Here is a 19,988-nt window from a genome sequence, read left to right on the forward strand (position 1 = left end):
CATAACACATGGTTGTTATATCGACCTGGCTCATATTAAATTTACTGCCATAGACATCATTTAATATGTATAAGTGCATTATTTTAACATTTAGGTAATTTAATAAAAATAATTTCATGTGCACATCAAAAAGTGAATCATAAATTATGCATGTGTGGAGTTTTACACAGGCCACTGAAATGGCTGGTGTTTGGATTAAGCTCTGTGTGCGTTAGGTCTGTCCATCTGGGATAGCTTTCTGGCTCCGTGTAATGACTCACTCGACACCTCTTTCCTTCAGCAACCTTTCCTTGAGCAACATCCCCACTTCTGTCTCTCCGTCTTACTCAGCCCTGTTCAGGCATCTGTCTGTCCCCAAAGGCCACACCTGTCTTACCTTGGGATCATCTGCATTTTTCTCCTACTCTGGGCAAAGGTGGAATTCGGAGTCAGTTTCTGCCTGGAGGCTAGCAGAACCGCTAAAAAAACATCTGGGGTCTTTCCACTCTTCCCGCCCATCCCCAACCCATCCCGCAGGAACACAAGAGAAAAAAAAATGGTACCCACTGGTTACCATCCCTTTTAATTTAGCTGCTCTCACTCACATACACTCTAATTACTCACATAGACTCTTATTACAGTACAGACTGATTTTTACATAATAGCCTTTTGTGGGAATTCACTCACTTTGGTTTTTTTTTTTAATAATTTAGTTTTTCCACAAATCGTTCACGTTGTAAATGAAACCCGCCGTGGCCAAATGCACTCCTTTCTCCCCCAGAGCCTTAGTCCTAAAGCAATTTCTCAACCTTTAGGGAGGTAGTGTCAGACACTGTCAATCGGGGAGAAAAATGTTACACAGTACATGTTTATTGAGACACTCAGCTCCCCGGGACATGGAATCTGCGGTTCCTGTTGCAGCAGCTACCTCACCCTTTGCGGGCTTGGGGGAGACAGGGTGAAGTGAGTAGGCTATCCCCTGGTGTGTTGCTGCTTGGAGCATCCATTACCGCGAGGCTGCTGTCCGTCTCCATCTGGAGCACGCTGTACAGGGCTCCCTGGTTAACGACCTAGTTCAACTTATTAGTCGCAGGACGCTGGAGAGCTCACTCCTCTCCTCTCTCACCCCCCTCACCCTCACACGGGGACACTGGGTTCCCCAACCATCCACTTACACGGGTGCATTCGTTTTAAGGCGACACAACCTCTCCGACACGCAGCCGGACATCCCAAACTCCAAATAAAAATGTGGGTCAATTTTCCCACCTGAAGATGACTTGAAATACAGAGATTGCTGAAGCGCAGAGACGAGGAAGGGCTTGGTGCGGTGCACATTTCCCAGATATCGGTTAGACGCTGTCCTTGTGACCCATTTCTAAACCCGTGTCGTTGCATTTTAATGAAGAGAAACCCAGAGCTAATTCCCAGCCTCCACTGTGATTCAGGGCCACCAGCTCTGATTGCAACCAGAGCGGCAGGGTAAGGGGACGTCATCTTCAGTGACCTCGGCACTGCCCGTGCTGACCCCGCAGTCACCCGCCCATCCTCAGAGAAGGCACACTCACCACGGGATGGAGCGGTGTTCCTGGAAACATAAATTGCATCTGCTGGGCAAGCATCGCTGCTGCAGTTTTTTGCTGGATCAAATTGTTCCTCCCATTGATTTCTAGTTGGGTTTTTAAGTGTGTCGGAGGATGAAGGTACTTGCAGTTCTCTCTTGAACAGCGGCCCTGCAAAATGGACAGTCTGGGGTTAGGACTGCAGTAGGGAGCTAGGCACTCCGGTGACAGCAATGTCACAGTCATTACTTGTGTTTCTCAGCTTCCAAGGCAGTGTGTGTGTGTGTGTGTGTGTGTGTGTGTGTGCGTGTGCGCGTGTGTGCATGTGTGTTACAAAAATCAAATATTACATGATTATCAAGGTCTATCCCCTTCCCTTCTCCTCCCCTCCCTCTGCCCTTCCCTCCCCTTCTTCCCCTCCCTCTCTCTGCTTCTCCCTCTGAAAGACCCCCAGAGTGGGAAGACCTTCACTCAAGTCTCAGGATAAGCTGATGCCCCAATAATTCAAGAGAGACTGTTCTTGCTGCAAGCACATGAGGTTTATTCGGGGAACCAGTGCACTGGGGCCAAGCTCATGACCCTCACAGGGACAGAGGAGTTCGACTCCTAGTAGCTGCAGTCGGGGATTTTTAAAAGGGAGAAACCGAATCGGGGAGTTAGGCAAATATCATAAAGGATGAGAAGTTAGATGATAGCTTATGTCTTAACAGGAAAGTTATCTCAAGCAAGCATTCTTTGGGCATTGTACAGTTAAACATTGAGCAGGAATGTGGTGAGCTAGTTCCTGGATCAGGGAGGGTTATCTTTTAGTTTTATCTTGAGGTCTCTGGTTTCTCAGGAGAGGGCAGAAGGGCAAGTCACTCTATGATGGGCTAGTCACTAGGGGTCTAAAAATGTTGAGTTGGGATCTCTCACCTCCCTCCGTCCCTCCGTCTATCTCTTCCCATCTTTCTTTATGTGAAACCTAGACAACCTATTTCAAAGAGACAGCAGCTGAGAGCAAAGGGGAAGGCCTCCACAATCAGAGGGGCACGCTCGTCTTGGCCTACAAGGTCTTTGCTGCTCGCTAGTTTGGACATGCTTGGGTGATGTGAACGTATGAAGAGTTGGCCGCTACACACGCTCAACACAGAAGAGAGTCGGGGGTTTAAGTGTGTCTTCCAGACTGGCCAAAGATATCAGTTTGCAGCTGTTGATGGTGAGGTAATGAGGAGAGACTCCTCGTAACTGCTTGCTGATACCCACCCAGGTGAAATCTCAGCGAGAGCTTGGATCAACCTCTGCAAGTCTGATAATGTCCTTTCCTCACCCTTCCCCAGGAAAGGAGGCTCTGATTCAGTGTCACAGAGTGACAGCCAGAGGCGTGTTTGTGGCTGTGCTGTTGTCTGGACATGGAAATTGGTAAAATGAGGTTTAAAAACAAAAACAAAAATAGCAGGTGATGGGTGTGTATGCAAACAGACCTGAAAAGTAATTGCACATGGAATTACAAAATTCCAAGGTTTGCAAAACTACCAGTCACAAGAGAATCACACTCATGTGTCAATTATGCAACTTCCAGGGGGAAGAGCAGAAAACCATGTTTGTCAGTTGGAATATCACCGTTCCCTAAAGAATTAGTCTATTTGCAACCAGGCAAGAAGAAAGAGTATGGGTTTATTTACCAGATAAAAAGAATTACGGTAAGCTTGGCGGCGACACTGGAGGAATGAATTTGTTTACAGCCACACTGATGCGTAACATCTGGCGTTCTCTCTGTTTCCAGGGATGCCAGCTGCACTTTTGGCCTCCCTAGCTTCTCCTCCAGTGAGAATTTCCCCTCGAAGACATGGTGATGGGCAGACCTGAGTCCCAGGCTCACCCCTGGTGGTCTGTGTCATCAGCTTGTGCCATCTTGAAGCTCAACTCAGCAGTGTGGGCAATTGCCTGCCTCAATGTCTCGGGCAAGGCATGAGTTGATACCTCATGAATCTTTAGCATAAGCAACACCAGATTCTTAGCGTCAAGCTCTTGTTGTGGATTTCCTATTCAGCTTCCTGTATGCAAACAGACATCGTAAGGCCATGCCTACTGTGATGGCTCTGGGGAAGCTGGAGCTGCCCCTGGGAACCGACTCTTATCCATCCTCTCCCTGTCTCTGAGTCTCTGCAAATCTCCTTCGGGTGTTTCGGTCTTCATTTCCGAATCCTAGCTTTACGCAATGCTTTGTACCTCCCCAGGGTCCCTCCATCCCTAAGAACTTTTACTTCAACACGTCTTTCTTTTCTGTCTTGACAATCCCCCCGGCCTATGAGTTTGTTAAAATTTAATGTCCAGGAGAGCATTCAGATGTGGCCAGCCCCTTCATCTCATCATGCAGCCAGTCAGGGACTCAGCTGCCTTGATGTCGGGTGTCCAGATGAACCCTGTTATCCGTGGAGGAAGGCAGTGATGGAATCCGACACACAGCCACTTCCCATGAGCTCCGGTGTGGAGGGTTATTAAACAAAGGGACGCTCTCCTATAAAAGCTAAGGCACCTCCCGTGACCCCGGTCCCAACTCTTCAGACACAGGCACTGCGCTTGGCACCTGGCATCTACCAGATGCATGTGTGGGTCGTGTACACGGATGCGTAGGTGGGGTGAACGCAGGGACTGGAAATCAACAAATAAGTGCATCAGGACGGTAGAAGGTTCAGAGGTAAACTGTCAATTTGATCACTAATCTTGCAATCCAATGCGTTGCTACCATTCAAACAGGCTTCAGTTGGCTGGGAAATATGGCTTTCTTATCGATGCTGCCAAATCCTTCTTACAACCGGGAGCCCTTGGAGAACTACACTAGCCATTTCTTCCTGGTGACAGAACATGGCTCATAACATTAGATTCATCATTTATCGAAGGAATCTTCCTTTTCACGAGCATTAATTCAATGTCCCACTGTCCTCACTTACACACTCTGGGTACAGAATAGTACTGACCATCAATGCGCCAGGCAATTTATATGTGGTTATCACATTTTCCCCTAACAACAGCAGTGGTGACTCCCTACTTCACCGAGTAGCAGACGGGATCCAAAGAACCAGGTAACACTGGCAGATCATCTGCTTGCTAAGAAGTGGGGCTGTATTATAAAGCCATGTCTTGCTTGACTCAATTCTATGACTTCACTGAGATATTTATTTGCAATAGCTGAAGTCCGGGAAAGATAAAAATCTAGTACTTCTACATCCTTTGCAAAGCCACAGGTTGCAGAACGGAACTTAAATACACTGGCATACACATATGTAAGCACTTGGGACCGAGAGACAATGATTTGCTTGGTCTACGCATTGGAGGGTGCACAGGCATCGGTAAACTCACGTGTTATGGGCTCCTAGCTCAGCCCCGCCCTTTCCCATCTGTATGGCTGTTATTATTTTCTTCCTTTGTACATTGAAAACAATGACTATGTCCCCCTTGTGGCACTGTTATGCAGCTTAATAAATTAAGACATGGTAAAGCTCAGAGCGTTGCCTGGCATACAGGAAGCCCTGAGAAACATTATGAGTATGCAAGGAAAGTATTTGTATATGGTATTTTGTTTAGAGCAAGTGTAAGACCACAGGTCTACTGGTATTCTTGTTAGTTCCTTGTTTCTCCTATGGGATAAACTTTCATGATAAAGGCCAATTAATTGTGTCCCTATATAACTGTCCCTATATAAACAAATAGCCCTAAAACCCTAGATCAGTCTGGTATCAATACTTTAAGGAATGTTAGTTCCTGGATACCTGAGGAACACCAATCCCAGCACTGGAAGAGTCTAGGAAACAGAATTATTAGTAAGAGACCCTATAGGATTCCAAAATCCTAAAGGAAAACCTACTGTCAAAAGATAATGAGCTCTCCAACACAGTAAAACAATTTGAAGGCACAAGATTTCTCAGGACATGCATCCTTGCCCAAAAACCGGTCTGTTATCAAAGCAGGTTGTCATACTGACCCAGAGGGGACAGCGTGAAGAAGCGAAAGGACCTCTATAGACCACCACGGAACAAAGCCGAGGTGTCAAAGACAGCGTCCCCTGAGGTTGACCCGAGAAACAAACACAAAAATGTAGCGGAAAATTTCCCCACAGCTGCCCGGACGTGTTTCTTGTTTTCCTTGCCGTTAACGTTTCTTCTCAGGGAACGCAGGAAGCAAGGTCCGGCCCTGCCCGGGACAGCTGGGTTGAGCTGGAGCACGCCCCTGCAGTGCTCTGGGAGGGTTGTACGGCAGCTGAGAGCTGGAGCTCAGGTTGAGGCCAGCGGTGAGCTCATGAGGAGGACGAGCCTGGAATCTACAACCCCCCGGCTCACACAAGTTTGTTCACCTCTTATGGCAGGGGTGGGGGGTGGGGGGGGTGGGGGGTGTCCCGCCAGGTGTAGGGATGGTGGACGGGTGCCGGGTGCGTGCGGATTCCAGGCCACATGTCTTTTGTCACCTTGTCACCTCGCTCTACGGACACTTACAACTGAGCATCGTGCATAGTGCCTAGCCAAAGGTGAGCACAGATGGGACACACTGTCCTCCTTCGGGGCGCCTGTGGGCTGGCGGTAAAGACGATGGTAACTAAGACTTGTGTGATCACAAATTGTGAGATGCATTCCAGAGGGGGATGTGGGGAAGCAATGGTAGGAGAGGGACAGAAATGACAGGTGTCATGGAAACTGAGAACTGGAAGACACACAGGAACCCACCAAGGGAATGGGTGGCGGCCAAGGCATCCACTCGTGTGTGTGTGTGTGTGTGTGTGTGTGCGCGCGCACGCGTGCGTGCGTGCATGTTGTACATGTACACTGAATGTATGGTGTGCATGGTATGTGGTTATATGTGCTGTGCTTGGCGTGTTCACGTGTGCCGCGTACGTGTGTTTCTGTGTTGCTATATGTCACCAGAAGAGACTATGCTTTGGGAAGGAATGTCCCATCTGGGAACTTATATGTGGTTTCCCAGGCTGGAGCCCAGAGTGTGGGGTCAGGGCTGGGGGTATCGAGAAAAGAAGAAGCAGGCAGAGGTGGGTAGAGGCCAGATAACACGAAAAATGAGATCGCAGTTGAGGAGCGTGTTCTTCGTGGCCTCTGAGAGTTTGTAAGCAGGAGATTAACACAGCTGATTTATACCTTACGGTACATTTAGGTGCTGCCTTGATGATTTCAGTTTTACATTGCTAATCTCGGCTTTGCCCCGCCCCTAGACTTTCCACTGGCATGCGTTCATGTGAACAGGTCATACTGGGGTGGGCCGGGGAGCGGGAGGGGGCAGGCCTTTGGGAGTATAGCCATCGGGGTGGAGGATAGGTGCTCTCAAAGTGGCATTCTTGTATCCTAGAGCCCACTGCTGGCCATGGGAGGTGGTTCCTGGGGACAGTGAGTGTCCTGGGACCACTGACGGGCCCAGAAAAGCCACAGAGGGGCCTCTTAGACCCTGGCATCCTACAAGCATCCTGAAAATCTGCAGCCAGGAAGTTCACTCCTGACCAGGGGTTCCACTCCTGATTTCCCTATGTGGCCTGGGAAAGTGGTTTAAGCTAAGGATTGGGAAACAGACTAATGGGTCTTAGAATCCGGCTCTGTTTTTATTGCTTAGAACAAGTGAGAAACACAATGGGAAACAGACTAATGGGTCTTAGAATCCGGCTCTGTTCTTATTGCTTAGAACAAGTGTGACCTCTGGCCTCCATCTGTGCCATCTGCAAAAAATGATAGTTCTCTAAACCTCGTAGCTTCCCAACAAAGATCCAGAGTTCATTCCTATGAAATGTTTAATGGCGTCTAGAAAACAGTAAGCAGTATCTGAGCTTCATAATCACCATCATCATCACCACCACCACCACCATTAACCCCTTCTTTACTCAGCGAGTGATGACACACCCTTTAAAAAGACACTGAGTGCATAGTTTCTCCGCAGCTGTGATTCTGTCTGGCCTGTGTACCTAGCGCCAGCTTTGGACATTTATCTTTCCAAAGAGCCTTAGATCTCCCTCTCCCCCTCCCCTTCCCCCCCTCTCTCATATCTGTCTCCTGTGCGGAGACTTGCCAGGGCTGGTCCACACCGCATAACTCACCCAGAGTTTAAAGCAGTTAGTGCTACAGCTGGGGAGTCCTGATTGCGGCTCTCTCTCCAGATGGCTGTGGGAACTTTTACTAGTACCTTACGAAGCCTCCGTCTCGGGTTTTCTCACCTATGAGATGAGAGCGATTCTGCTCTCCTACACCGATGCCTTCCAACAGTTGTTAGAGTCTGGGGGAGGGGGGGAGATAGCAGAAGTTGCTCCAAAAAATTTTACATAAAAGGGTGAGTATGGTTTCTAGACATCTCTGTTCTAGAATCCTCCCAATCTGGTAAAAAAAAACAAAGAGTCCACAAAATCCAACAGTTACGGTAAAAGGTGGCACTGGGAACATCTGGCCACCGCCCAGATAAGTCCTGAGAATTATGAGAAGTCGGTGTGGCCAGGCATGCAGGACACCGCCAGAAAGGGGGTTGAGTCCAAATGATTAGGACTAGGAGGATTTATTAAGTGCCGACAGTATACACGCCTCAGGTGTGAAAGCCCTCACCTGACAGTGGGCCGCCATATCTGGTCATTGTGCCAGAGAAGAGACTCAACTGGCTGGGTGGGCCGGGGGTTAACAGCCTCAGTTTCCCTGTAGTTTCAAAATCCACCAAGGTTTGTGAAGCGGGGATAGGGTGGGCTGCGATTTGGTGGTGGAGCTGCGTTTTCGCAGGTTCAGTATTCTTAGGCGTTGGAGTCAGGTCATCCAGGTTGATTGTAACCCTTGACTGGGACTTCTGGTCCTTCCATGAAGGGACAGCGAGGGGCGTGGAATGGCTGCTGACGTCAGAACCTAGTTCATAACATCAACTGTGGGCCTGAGCCAGCTCTGCTCAAAGCCAGTGACAGAGTAGGCTTTTCGCCTTCCTTTGAACTTAAGTGAACTAACCGAGCCACACGGGCTCCTTGCATTATTAGCTCAACCATACAATGCAGCAGATAAGACGGAAGCACACAAGCATGCTGGGAGTAAACGATAACCAGAACTTCCATCAAAATGAACGACTTCTCGTGTCGCCGGCTTTACGTGCGGGTCTAAAGCAGGTCCTTTCAGCTTATTACTTGGTTCAGTTTATAATACGATTTGTCTTTTATAGAACTCCCACGCAACAATGTCCCAGTAAACAGCAAGACTGTTACGCTTATTAGAGATATTGAGGTGGGATACTTGCAAATGTCTCTCTTGCCGGGACAAGTTCCTTTCCCTCTTCATTGTGGAAGACACATGCAGGACACTCCGGGGAAGATTTACAGTGGAGGAGAACCCATACATGCCAGGAGGTAGTCTCGGGCAGCTTCAGCTATGCCACGACCCACCGCTGGCGGCGTTGGCGGAGTTCAGCGGCGCAGAAGGAAGGTTGGGGACTCGCGAGCGCCCTGGTGCCTTTTCTTCCCCCACAAAAGCCATCCAGGCATCATCCTATCGCCTACACGGACCGTGGTCTAAGGCCAGGGGTGCTCCGCGGCGCTGGAGTACTAACCTTGGAAGGCACTGAATGCCACTGCTGTTTCTCTCTGCGTCTGCCTCACCAGAGGGCTGGGGAGATGGAGGCCGTCTGTCGCAGGTGAGCTCCTCAGGCAGGCTTGGACTGACTCACCGAGCGCCAAGGAACTGCCCACTCCTTTGGGAGCTGGTGGTGTTGGCACGTGCCTTTATTTTCGTGGCGATTTAAAATGGGGAAGACTATAGACGGAGAAGGAATGTAAAGGAGTCGGGCTGCTTGCGTTTGGCATCTCAGAGCCTATGCAAGCATAGCTTTTGTAAAAACGGATCTCGATTGCCTGGCAGCCTCGGTTTCCCACACTCCTGTGCCACGTGACGGGGAAGAGTGCTCATTGTTGCCTTGGCTGTTGAGCAAGCCTCCTCCTCCTCCTCATTTTATCTGTTCGAGCTGAAAACCTGACAGTAAGGAGAAATCAGCGAAACCAAAAATAACCCCTGAGTTCTCTTGAGATCCAGGGAAACAGATTTCTGTGCACCAAATGCCTCGTTTGAAAAATTTTCCCACTTCTTATTTTATTTATTTATTTTTATGTGTCTTCTGAGTCACAAGGGACGTTTGGTTAGTGTAGACCATGATGCGTGTCAACCGCGCAAGGAACCTGTCTGGTGGTGACTTGTGGGGTGTTCTGACATGGTGGTCATAAACCTGTACATGCCAGGGGGAAGAAGGAGTCCTCGAGATAGTCACAACATGGCTCTGGGGCTCTTCCTGTGGGGGAGGGCTGTCCTCTTCCGCTACTCTATTTGTAGAGCCCACGACACCAACTCTTACACAGTGGCATGCAGTGAATGTTACCAATGGCCTTCCTTCTCTTTTTCCACAAGTGCGTGCTGGCCCTGTCCAGTGCCACACTCTGCCACACGAAACAGCACCTGAGATCCAAAGTGCGGGAAAGCCTGTCGTAGTGGCACACTCTTGTAACCCCAGGGCCGGGGACACGGAGACAGGCTGGTCGACCCTCAGGGCCCCATGGATAGTCAGCCAACATACTTGGGGAGGTCCTGACCAATAGGAGATGCTGTCTCCAAATACAATGCAGGTGACAGCTGATGCTGTCCTCCGCAGCCCACACATGCATGCACACGTGAAAACACGTGGACAATCGTATGCTTAGGAGCACACACCCACTTGTACGCAGAAAAGGTTCAGAGCGGCGAATGTCATGGTGGGTTAAATGCCAGGTGTCATGTGAACACGCTGCCGAGAGCCTGCCCCCTCCAGCACAAAGGGCTGGACCCTGACGTTGCAATCTTAATCAGATTGTCTAGACGAGGGCGCAGGGTCCCGACTGGGAGTAAGACATGGCTATTCGGAGGAATTTAGCTGGCTGCCACTTTTGTCACCAGTCATTAACGGAGTGTGGTGACAGTTTGCTTGTACAAACAGAGCTTGTCCGAACGTCAGAGGATGAAGCCTGCCGCTAGCTAACCATAGAGGTCAGAAAGTTTGTACAGACAGGAAGTGAGGTGGCTGGGCTGAAACAGGAAGTGAGATGGATAGGCAGCAACAGGAAGGGAGATGGCTGGGCAGAGAGAGGATATAAGCAGGAAGAAACAGGGACTCGCTCTCTTTTCCACTGGGAAGCTAACGAGGCCAAGGTGGCTTTGGCTTGCTCCTTCTTCTCTCTGATCTCGCAGCATTTCCCTTTTGTTTTTTTTTTGTTTTTTTTTGTTATTAGACCAGTAAAGAACTCCACTGACATCAGCATTTTCCTTTTGTTTTTCGTTATTAGACCAGTAAAGAACTCCACTGACACCAGAGGCTGGTCAGTCTCCAAGGATGGACTGTGCACACAGAGGCATACAACCTGCTTGCCCATCACCTGTTCCTGCGGTTGCTTTCAGCCCGATCTGAACTACTGTCTGGAGAATCACCTGCCACCGCCCCTCCTCCTGGAACTCAGGCAGACACAGACAGATGGCCGGCCCTTAAAGGCCAACATTCAGCAAGCGTGCGCTGGTGTGCCTGTGCCATTTATTAAAACACGGGAAATACTGTTCTAGACTGAAAACAGCCACTTTCCCAAGCCTGCTGTTGTCAGCTCCCCTGGACATTTCCCTGTCTACTCCTACACCCCAAGTCCACGGAGCAGGGCAAGGATCTCAGCTGTTAAGCCATTAAACTCAAGCCCTGATAGCGAGCTTCCTTGCATTCCTATTGGCTGATGTCCAGCAGGGAGGTACTTAAGGTAAACTGATAAGAATGTCACATCTGATAATAAACATCTTTGTGACAGAGCCATTGTGCATGGCTGTTCCCTGTACTAGAGGCGGCAACAGGGGGACAGTGTTGGACGTCATACGGATAGTGCGAAGGGAAAGGGGTAGCCCAAAGGGGGAGAGTAGGAAGGTGTGGGGGGGGGGAGATGGAAGGGATATCGGAAGACAAGAAAGTAGGGGGAACCTTTCAACAGTGCGTTCATGCTGAGCCACAGGAGAAAAAGGCATTCTTCCTGGGTTTCTTTGGATCGTTTGGTGGCTTGGGAATGACCTATCGATCCAATGGAAGTAGAAGGAACCTGCATTTTGTACAGAAAATCCAGGCTGGGCAGGTGCAGGGCAGGGGGCTCGCACCCATAGCCCAGGGTTGGGGTACTGGTTACAGAAGCAGCATAGTAGTTACAGGGGGGGGGGTTAATGGTGTCTCCGTCCCTTTATTCATCCTACAAATGGTTTGGGAGCCTCTGCTTTCATACCAGAAGCTGGGCTGGAACCGCACATGGGGCACAACACTGCGGCCTTGCCCTTGACAAAAATAGCAAGGAGTTATGTAATACGGAGCCTATCACGTAGCAGGCAGTTTTTAAGCACTTCTCCAAGATCATTCCTATCTAATCTTTGCGACAAGCTCTTAAAAGAGGCGCTGCTAACAGCCCTGTTTTATGGGGTGGGACAGAGGCACGCGGAGGGAGAAGCAGCAGGGTGCCAAGGCCAGGCGGCAGCTCACATGCTGCAGACCCGGGCTCCCATCCAGGCAGCCGGGCCTAAGGTCCATGCTGTCGCCCTCTGCAGAATCCCTCTCCGCAGAGCCGTTTGTTTTTAACAGACTCACAAGGGAGCATTCCCGTCACCACGCCTCACAAAGCAGTCTTCACACACAGTGGTATCTTACTGCAGCTTCACAGCACCCCTTGTAATCTGTTACCCCAATTTAAGGGTGAAGAAGGATGGGATTTTGAGACAGACTCGCGGGCTCTTTCCAAGGGCACGCTAAAGTCAAACAAGGATGCGTTTTGGCTGGCCATTACTACGATGAGCCCCTTCACCGTCGCCCCCTTCACCGCCTCCCGGGGACAGGGGAAGAAACTCCCAGAGTGACAGATTTTTTGGCTCAGCATATGAAAGACTAGTTTAAACATAGGAGAGGACCTGGTGCGATTACCAACTCCCGCGTGGGCGTGAGGCCGGGTAATCTGTGTTCTGTGCTGAGCTGTATCTCCATGAGAAAGATCTGCTGAAGTCCTAACACTCTTCACCTCTGAAAGTGAAAGGGACCTGGCCTGGGGACAGGGTCTTCTTCAGATGTGACTAAGTGAACGTGAAGCCCTTGAGCCTCATCCAGGGTGACCAGCGCTCTAGGTTTGTCTTTTCCTAACCGAGATTGTTTGCAGTGTTGAGGAGTGTGCCTGCACACACACACACCAGGCAAGTCCAGTTACAAACACACACACACACACACACACACACACACACAGAGAGAGAGAGAGAGAGAGAGAGAGAGAGAGAGAGAGAGAGAGAGAGAGAGAGCCTTTACTTGGCTTTTATAAAAGAAAAACATGTGAGACAAGAGCTCATCAAGCTGTCTGACTTTGAATTTTTGATCCTCCTGCCTCTGCTTCCACAGTAGCTGGGAGTACAGCCCACACGCCATCAGGTCCAGCTCCTTGTCGAATGGAAAAGTCTGTACAGAGCAATCTCGATGAGGAAGGAGATGGCCGCTCTGTGCCAAGGGACACCCGAGGTCACCAGACAAGTGAGAGGGGCAGGAAAGTGGCCTTCCTGGGGGCTTTAGAGGGAGCCTGGCTTTGCTGACCCCTGACTCTGGACGTCCAGGGTGACGCCAACATGGATTTCCATTGCTGTAAACCATCCTGTGTTTCTGTGTTCCGGAAACCAGGAGAATCTAACAGCCTCTAAGAAATGTATATTTTTTTCCTAGGAATGAAGGTTACAGTGTCACACTACAGTGTCTGGCTCTATAGACAGACTGAGTTCCTTAACGTGGGCAGCAAGGCCACCTTGCTCGCTTAGAAATAAATGGCCACTGTTGGTAAATCTTTGGCAAGTACACACGATTTTTCTACCAACTGAGAACTAGTCAGCCTAAATGCTACCGATTTTTATATGGAAACTCTAAAAAGGGAGACTTATTTTAGTAACAAACAAACAAAAAAATGTTCCGCAAGGGGCTTATTAGTAGTTCGGGATGGCCTCCTGAATTACTACTCTGAAGATCTGTTTTCCAAGAGAAGTGTTGGGAGAATTTTTAGGGAGTGACTTGATAGGAAAAAAAAGATTCTTGATATTAAAACTGCACGAGGGGAGGAAAGCACTCCCGTGGGAAAGAAGGAAGAGGGGGGGTGTAGACACGGTACACAGGTAGCCAGGCATGGTACGGTCCCATCCATGAAGGGAGGCCACCTGAGGGCAGACTGGAGCACAAGGCAGCGGCAGGGAGAGTGAGGGGAAGACTCCCTGCCGTTTAACACACCACCCAGTGTTGCAGTCACCTCGTCATTATCCCAACCTCAGGTAGGTCCAAGTCCACGGTGCGGCACGATTCAGATCCAGAAATGACCCTGGGTCTCTGTCCTGGCTGATACTGCCTTGGTACCCCAGTGTTGGAAACCTTCTTCTCAGCATTCTGCATCCTACCCGCAGTGTTTACATACTGGATAGCAGAGATCTCCCGTCTGAGTATTCCACGGGGCTCCTCTTGGTTTTGGTGTCAGGTGTGGTCAACTTGCCTGCCACGGAAAGCCCTGACCACACGCTGCGTTTTCCTTCCCAAGCCTGCGTAGGCTGCTCTTGCTGCAAGCCCCCATCCTCTGGAGACACCTGTGACTGTTCCCCAGACTTCCTGGCTTTTCAGTATTTCTCTGAGATGGACCTGGGCAATGGCGTTCAGCGCCAGCATCTGAAACAGCACCTCTGGTCCAGCACAGAACTAACTCCCCCAACGGAAGGCAAACGCTGAGCAACGTACCACTTCCTTTCCCTCATGGATGTCTGAGAAAAGTGCTGGGCTAGGCTTTCTTAGCAAATGCTGAATGTGACTCGTCCGTTGCTACCAGTTGGATATTTGATCCAGAACAGCCCGGAAGTTGCCCGTCAAACTGATTTATTAGTAAGCCTAACTAATCCATTGTTGAAGAGTATACTATTTTTGAAAAAGAGCATCATGCATGCATATATACCCATACATATGCATATGGCAGTAATACTTGGTAACTGACTGGACATACACCAGTTTTCCTATTAATTATTAAACGATTCTCTTCAGTTGCATGCTGGATACTGTGCTAAATGTTTCGCTTAGTACTTAGAGACGGAGACACCTCCATGTCATAGCTGGCAGGACAAGGGTCCTGCATTGACTATCATAGCAAGAGACAGAGCCAAGATGTGAACAGAATGACCCCCGACCTCCCGCTCTCAGTTACCAGCTCCTCACATGTTCATAAAATTATTAAAAATCACCCGGATTGAAACCTCTCAGCATGCTAAGCGCAGCGCTAAGCGTCTTGCAGAAGTGATCTCATTAAGGTTTGCAATTAGCCGGGGTGGTGGGGCTTATTTTTTTATTTTCACTTTCAAGTGCGGGAGCCAAGATGCATGGAGGTTAACTTGCCCAGGGACACACACCGTAAGGGGAGGGTCCCAGCTCTGATCCCTCTCAGCCTCTCCAGCGCAGCTGCCCTGAATACGTATCACTGGCTCCTGCCGTGTGTCTGGAACCATGCTAGGACCAAGGGCAGACAAGGATGACAAGTGAGATGCTCCCATCCATGAGGAACCCTAGAATACACAGACCTGCAATCTACAGACATGGGGGCAGAAAAGAAAGACACTGTAGTGATTAGTTATATGTGAGTCTAATGTTAGCCAGAAGGGTCAACGCAATGTTTCATAAATCATGCATCTTTACAAATTCAATTAAAGTGATGGAGTACATTTTACAAATCTGGTTGGATTTTAATTCATCAAACCAATCACCAGAGAGACCCTGACAGGCTGCTCTGGTTTCTTCGTTCCCACTGGGGCTGAAGGTACACTGTTAGGGCAAAACTGAGGTCCTAGATTTCAGGCATGTAGTTGGAGAATCACCTAAGAACTGTGGCCACACTCTTAGACGTCTATCAAGGATTTGTTTCCTAATGTCTATGAACGCAGGGCAATGGCCTCCTCTCCTTTCCTCTGTTTTGAAGTGTCTACCAAAGCCCACCTCAGCTGCCCTCCCTCCATTTGACTCCCACTCACTCCCCAGGGTTCTTGGGAAAACAAGTTGTCCCTCTGTGGACTTGTCAGGCAATCTGCACGTCGGATGGCACCTGGCCTCCGATGCCCACTGTTGAGGCTGGTGGTAACCTCATCAGCATCAACGCCAGATGCCATCTGAGATATAGTCTCTACGCTCCTCAAGAAGACGCCCGCTCAACGCTCCGTGAAGAGCCAACGGCACAGAGTGTAAGGCCTCGAGGAGAGCAAGTCCTGAGTTTCTGAACAGAGGAGTTTTCAGAGGATGGATTTCCCAAGGCAAGAGCCCTACAAACCTGGGCGATGAAACCTATGGGTGAACAAACAGAGTTTGAGCAGGTCCTGGCCTACTTCAGAGCCTACTTACGTTGTGAACGTAGGAGCGTCTGCCCTCCATCAAACCAAAGACACTACTGCCAAAGTCTTTTAAAAAATAGATTCAATGTATCCCCTAAAGCAAAACTGACAGCAAGGACAGAGATCCCCACTTTATCAATAACGCAACCTTCTTCGCATCAATGCAGATGGTTTTAGAGAGGAACACAGGCTTTACTGTAATAAAGGCTTCCTATATGTCCCACGTTGTACATACATAGGTTGACTCTGCTTCTTACAACGACCTCGGGGTCCCATCTGCTCACCTCTGTCCTGCACCTGGAGTGAGCTAAGGCTGGGAAGGAACTGGCCTAAGATAGTTTGTCAGTGGTCCCAGGGTCATGGGTGACAGTAGAGTCCCCCAGCCCTGCCTCCACCTTCCTCCGTCCTGTCTAGAAGCCCTGCTGACTCTTTCAGTGAAGGGAGCTGTGACAGCAAGGTGACGCCAACAGCTGTGCTCTTGCGGTGAATACACTCCCAGGACCATGCACTCATTCCTGTATCCACCCATTGCATGTTTGGTTGTGGTCTATGACATTAGAGACAGCAATAGTAATGAAACAGTGCAAAAAAAAGTCTTGCCTTCTCAGGACTTACATCTTAAAACAGAAGACAGATGTTCCAATTAATAAAATAACCGGTGAGGAGCCACGGAGAGATGTCTCAGCCAGTAAAATGCTTGCTGACCAACTCTGCGGCCTGAGTTCAGATCCTATCGCCCACATACAAAGCTAGACGTCGGTGGCACGTGCCTGTAACCCTGCTGCTGGGCAGTGGAGACGGGAGTACCCTCAGGGCTTGCACGCTAGCCCGGCTACCTGAATGGGTGAGCTCCAGGCTCAGAGAGAGAGACGCTGCCTCAACAAATAATGTGGAGAATCATGAAGGAGGGCACCCAGCATCCTCCTCTGGTCTCTACGAGTATACACAAATGAACGCTCACTTGAACACACTCACGAGTGCACGCGCACACGAGCACACACACACACACACACACACACACGTAGCAAGGGCGATGGCGGTAAGTACTAGGGAGGAGAGTCTGTGCCATAAAGGTGCGAGTAAGAGGTTTAGGAGGCAGAGCCCCAGCGCTCTGGGAATGGCCACCAGGGTGCATCACTGGGCCTCCCGGTGAGGTAACAGCCAAGCTTCTGTCTGAGGAGTGAGAAGAAGGGGGAGGTGCCCAGGGGGTGGGGCTCACCCATCATCGTGAGGGTTTAGCTTTCACTCTGGCAAGATGCAGAAATCAATGGAGGGTTAATGTACTGCCCTGAATTACCGTGAGGCTTCTACGCTCTTCGCATATTTTTTTAAAATGTATTAGCAACTTTAATAAATTATGAGGAAGTGCATTATGTCAAACTTGCAATCTCTAAATACTGCTGATCTCATACAGAACTCCATTTAGCACTGCCCTCGTGAGGGGGTGGGGTGGGCCGGAGCTGGGAGAGTCTGGAGGGCTGCAAAGACAAGGAGCCCAGAGGCAGTGGGCTTCCTGTTCCCAGGATGCCACCCCTCGGGTCCCTCTGGGTCCCTCCTTGAGAGGAGCAGCCTTCCCAGCAGCCTCGTTTACGCCCTTAAGATACAAGAACCTGGAAAAGGACCAGGTCGTTGCTGAGAGCTACTACGTGGTGGGGACAAAGCCATCCACGGTGATGACCTCAGCTTCCCTGGCAGAGGAGAGAAGAGCCCTGGGCATATCACCACCTCCGCCGCCGCCGCCGCCACCTCGGTTTGAGGCTCACAAGACAGGAGCCCTCCAGTGCCCACCGCTCCGTTTTCCTCCTTGTGCTGGAGGTTTATCCTTCCGTTTCTTTCGCTCAGGGTTTCACGCCTTGAACTCCCTCGGATCCTCTCCCTCCTGAATGCCAGTGTCACACGTGTGTGTGACCACACCCTGCTTTTATGTGGCCCTGGGGATGGAGTGGAGGGCTCTGTGGGCTTTGTGCATGCGAGGCAAACATTCTGCCAGCCGAGCGGCACCCCCCCACCCCCGTAGCCTCCTGAAGCTCTGTTGTCTTCTTCGCTACGAGGTCCCATCATCTGGTTGTCAGTTCATCTTCTCCTGCTCTGTCCTCTGGTAAACGAGCCCCACCGGGGGTCAAAAGTGAGCAGAAAGAAAAGCAAGGGCCACCTGCCTCAGAGCAACCATGGAGAATTCAGCTTCTGTTTTTTTGTTTGTTTGTTTGGTTGTTTTTTTAGTTTTTACGAGACAGGGTTTCTCTGTATTGTTTTGGAGGATATCGGTCCAGCCCAGCCTCGAACTCACAGAGATCCGCCTGCCTCTGCCTCCCGCGCATCTTCTGGTTTTAAATTGTTAAGTTAATACATGGGATGAGCCCTTAGCCTGGGAAACAAAAGGCTAAGAAAGCCACCGGCTTGAGGAATCTGGGAGTGGGGGCTGCGACTAAGAGTGTCCACTCTCAAGACCAAGGTCCTGAGGCTCTGGGGCGTGTATTCTTTTTTTTTTTTTTTTTTTTTTTTTTGCCAGATAAGCATGTAATATCTCCTAAGACTTTTCTAGAACTGACGTTTCTCTCTGGGCTTCTGGTTGTTTGCCGCATTAAGCCTTGCTGCTGCATGGGAGGCTGGTTACTCACCACACATGCCTCTTGTAGACAAAGCTTTTTTCAAAGACCCATATGACATCTCTAAAGTTATAAATTCTGCTGCAGGGGGCAAAACGCAGACTCAAATGCCGCCATTCATTGTACGCACAGAGACTTCTAGAATGTGTGTTGTCCACCAGTGACAGTGAAAACGTCAGACTCGGAGGAAAACAAAAACATTTAAGGAGAAATTTAAAAAATTTTCAAAAGCCCACAAGTAGAAAAACACAGCGTCAAAACCGCGATGCTAGTTGCGAGCTGCCTGCTGATGCTTGACTTGTAAACTAACCTGAAACAGGAGGCCAATGAAATATGGAATATAATTTCCCCATCTCCGCCCTTGCAGGTGTGAAGAGTTTTGTTGTCCCATCCCTGCACTAACTGGCTACACTCAGGGCACCACCAGTCACTAAGAACAACGTGAAGAGGACACATTGTCCTCGTGGATGCAGTTCTTGAAGGTGTTTCCTATTTGCTCTGGACCACCATGGTTTGCTGCCATGAAAACAACCTAGAAACCTAGAAGCAGTGTAAACAGCTGCTAATCATTGCCTTCCAGGGAAAAATGCTAGAGCAGAAAGAAATGGCAGAAGTCGTCACCGCAAAAGCCCATGAAATCAGCCAAAGAGCTCAGACGTAAGGCAGCTGAGAAACGTCTTCGTTTCGATCATGAGAGACTATGGCATTTTATTAATGTCTTTTCATTCAACAGTTGAAGTGACCCCCCACACCCCCATCCTATATTGCGTATGACACTGATCTGTTTTCACAAGCTTTGAAGGACTCTGCCCAAGGCTGGGGCAGTTTTTGCCATAGCAACCAAAACTTTTCTTCTATGTGCCAATTCTTTTCAAGCTATCGCCTAGGCGGAGGTCTTTCTAGGATGTTCTTCCATGCCGTGGAGGTTTAAAAAATGTCCAAAGTTACAGTGCTTCAGCCCAACACTCAGAGTGAATTCTTGGTCATAACTGTTTGCAGTCGAATGGACAGAAGGAATAAGAAGATGATGGGGGAATGGTCTTCTGTATCTGCTTATCTTATTGGTTGTTGAATAAAACACTGCTGGCCAATAGGGCAGCAAGATAGGAGGGATAAGGTATGAGGAGGATTCTGGGGAGTGTAGGCAGAGAGGAATCGTCTTGTGATACCAGGAAGTGGCGTAGCCAGGCAGAAACTGCTACTAGCTAACCATAGAGGTCTGGAGGTCTGTACAGACAGACAGGAAGTGACATGGCTGGGCAGAATCAGATTATAAGCAGGGACAAACAGGAAATCGCTCTCTTCTCTTCTTCCCCTCCTCTCCCCTCCCCTCCCTTCCCCTCCCCTCCCCTCCCCTCCCCTCCCCTTCCCTCCCCTCTGCTCTCCTCTCCTCTCTTCTCTGTGGAGACCCAAGCCATCATCATGCAGCAGGCAAAGGAGTTTCAAGT

At 49.6% G+C, this 19,988-nt stretch overlaps 1 protein-coding gene and 1 long non-coding RNA gene across 10 annotated transcripts in view; one reads left to right on the forward strand and one right to left on the reverse strand.

Moving 5' to 3' along the window:
* The window catches only part of Mbnl2 (muscleblind like splicing regulator 2), a 164,516-nt gene that overhangs the window by 59,472 nt on the left and 85,056 nt on the right, over positions 1-19,988 (reverse strand). For 7 of the 8 annotated variants that reach the window (XM_040744936.1, XM_040744901.1, XM_040744919.1 and 4 more), the window contains one exon: positions 1,545-1,709. In XM_040744936.1, the coding sequence (XP_040600870.1) occupies positions 1,545-1,709 (165 nt within the window). Of the gene's footprint in view, positions 1-1,544; positions 1,710-7,605; positions 7,787-19,988 lie in introns of those variants that run through there. The other variant, XR_005877084.1, reaches the window with a different exon arrangement.
* On the forward strand, positions 5,915-11,338 carry LOC121140314. 2 transcript variants are annotated; one of them, XR_005877105.1, is made up of 3 exons: positions 5,915-6,042; positions 8,694-9,161; positions 10,834-11,338. It is a non-coding gene; the product is annotated as an uncharacterized LOC121140314 (long non-coding RNA). The 2 variants fall into 2 exon arrangements; XR_005877100.1 differs by lacking the exon at positions 5,915-6,042 and having other exon boundaries at positions 7,788-9,161.

Source organism: Mesocricetus auratus, unplaced genomic scaffold, assembly GCF_017639785.1.
Source record: "Mesocricetus auratus isolate SY011 unplaced genomic scaffold, BCM_Maur_2.0 Super-Scaffold_2245, whole genome shotgun sequence".
Lineage (NCBI taxonomy): Eukaryota > Metazoa > Chordata > Mammalia > Rodentia > Cricetidae > Mesocricetus > Mesocricetus auratus.